The following is a 1,153-nucleotide window of genomic DNA, read 5'->3' as shown; positions in this document are numbered from 1 at the left end:
CCGAGAAACGAGAAAGGGAGATAATTTCAAGAATCAAGAATTCTCCGAAATTAATATGCTATTAATGGAAACAGAATTTGATTGTTTGGTGACAAGAGAACAGATGGGAATATATATGTGTTTCTATAGCTTGAGAGAACTCATCAACTCAGTTGTAGTCCTACCTTGTCTCCAGCAGAAACGAGTTGAACATCTTTATGGAAAATGATTTAAGAGAAATAATTGAGATTGGCCAGTGGCATCTATTTGAGCAACAAAGACGAATGAAGAGATATTAAATGCCATACACACGTGTATACACACGTGTATACACATATATATTCATACAAACACACACACGCACATACATGTACATACACATGCACATACATACACGTATATCTATATCTTGAAACTGAATACTCACCTGAACGAAAAAATCCATTGTTATCTTTGAAATCTATTTTGAAAACATTTTCTTTAGAAGATGGTTTCTCGTTTTTCATTCTGTCAAAGGTGCACATATCTGCAATATCTTTAGTCAGTTGCTCATCAATTTTCTTGCCAAGAAATTTTGCAATCAATGATACGATTTTAACAAGGTCCTGTTCAGAAGATAATACATATATATTAAACTAAACTTTCACTTTATGTTTCTTCTTGTCATACATTTAATCATCACATATTTGTTACACAGACAGCTGGCTTGATATCTTGCATTGTTAATTTTTTATACTTTTTCTTTAAATTTCCCTTTACTTAATTGTTCCTGTTGTGGTCGTTATGCTCAACGTCACACTTCATTAAACAGATCTATGATCAAAAGTGTTCCACTCGTGACCATTCTGTCCTTTTTTCAGGCATAGATTATATAAGATCATATTATCCGAATGTATCATTTCCTTCTTTAAACCGTTGGGCGTTATTTGATGAACATTTTACTACAATTGGGTTGGCAACTAAGTTCCCGCCGTTTTTCTGAATTTAATTTTTTAAAATATTAATTCTTAAAAGTAGCAATCGTAAATGATAAATTACTTATAAAATAACAACTAATTAATCAATAATGTATTCACCCTTGTTGTTTACAACTACTTCCCAACGTTCAACATGATTTTCAATACCTCGTTGGTAGAAATCACCCGATTTCAACTCGAAAAATTGATCCAACCAA

The 1,153-nt window shown here is 32.1% G+C and overlaps 1 protein-coding gene across 1 annotated transcript in view; it reads right to left on the bottom strand.

The window, feature by feature from the left end:
* Window positions 1-227: 227 nt before the first annotated feature.
* Window positions 228-1,153, bottom strand: part of LOC106879495 (sulfotransferase 1E1) — a 5,750-nt gene continuing 4,824 nt past the window's right edge. The window contains exon 3 of the mRNA XM_014929100.2: window positions 228-584. Within this exon, the coding sequence (XP_014784586.2) occupies window positions 243-584 (342 nt within the window). The 3' untranslated portion in view covers window positions 228-242. The remainder of the gene's footprint in view (window positions 585-1,153) is intronic.

This window comes from Octopus bimaculoides, chromosome 3, assembly GCF_001194135.2.
Source record: "Octopus bimaculoides isolate UCB-OBI-ISO-001 chromosome 3, ASM119413v2, whole genome shotgun sequence".
NCBI lineage: Eukaryota > Metazoa > Mollusca > Cephalopoda > Octopoda > Octopodidae > Octopus > Octopus bimaculoides.
Note: the sequence above shows the minus strand (reverse complement) of the source record. Positions and strands in the feature narration are given on the sequence as shown.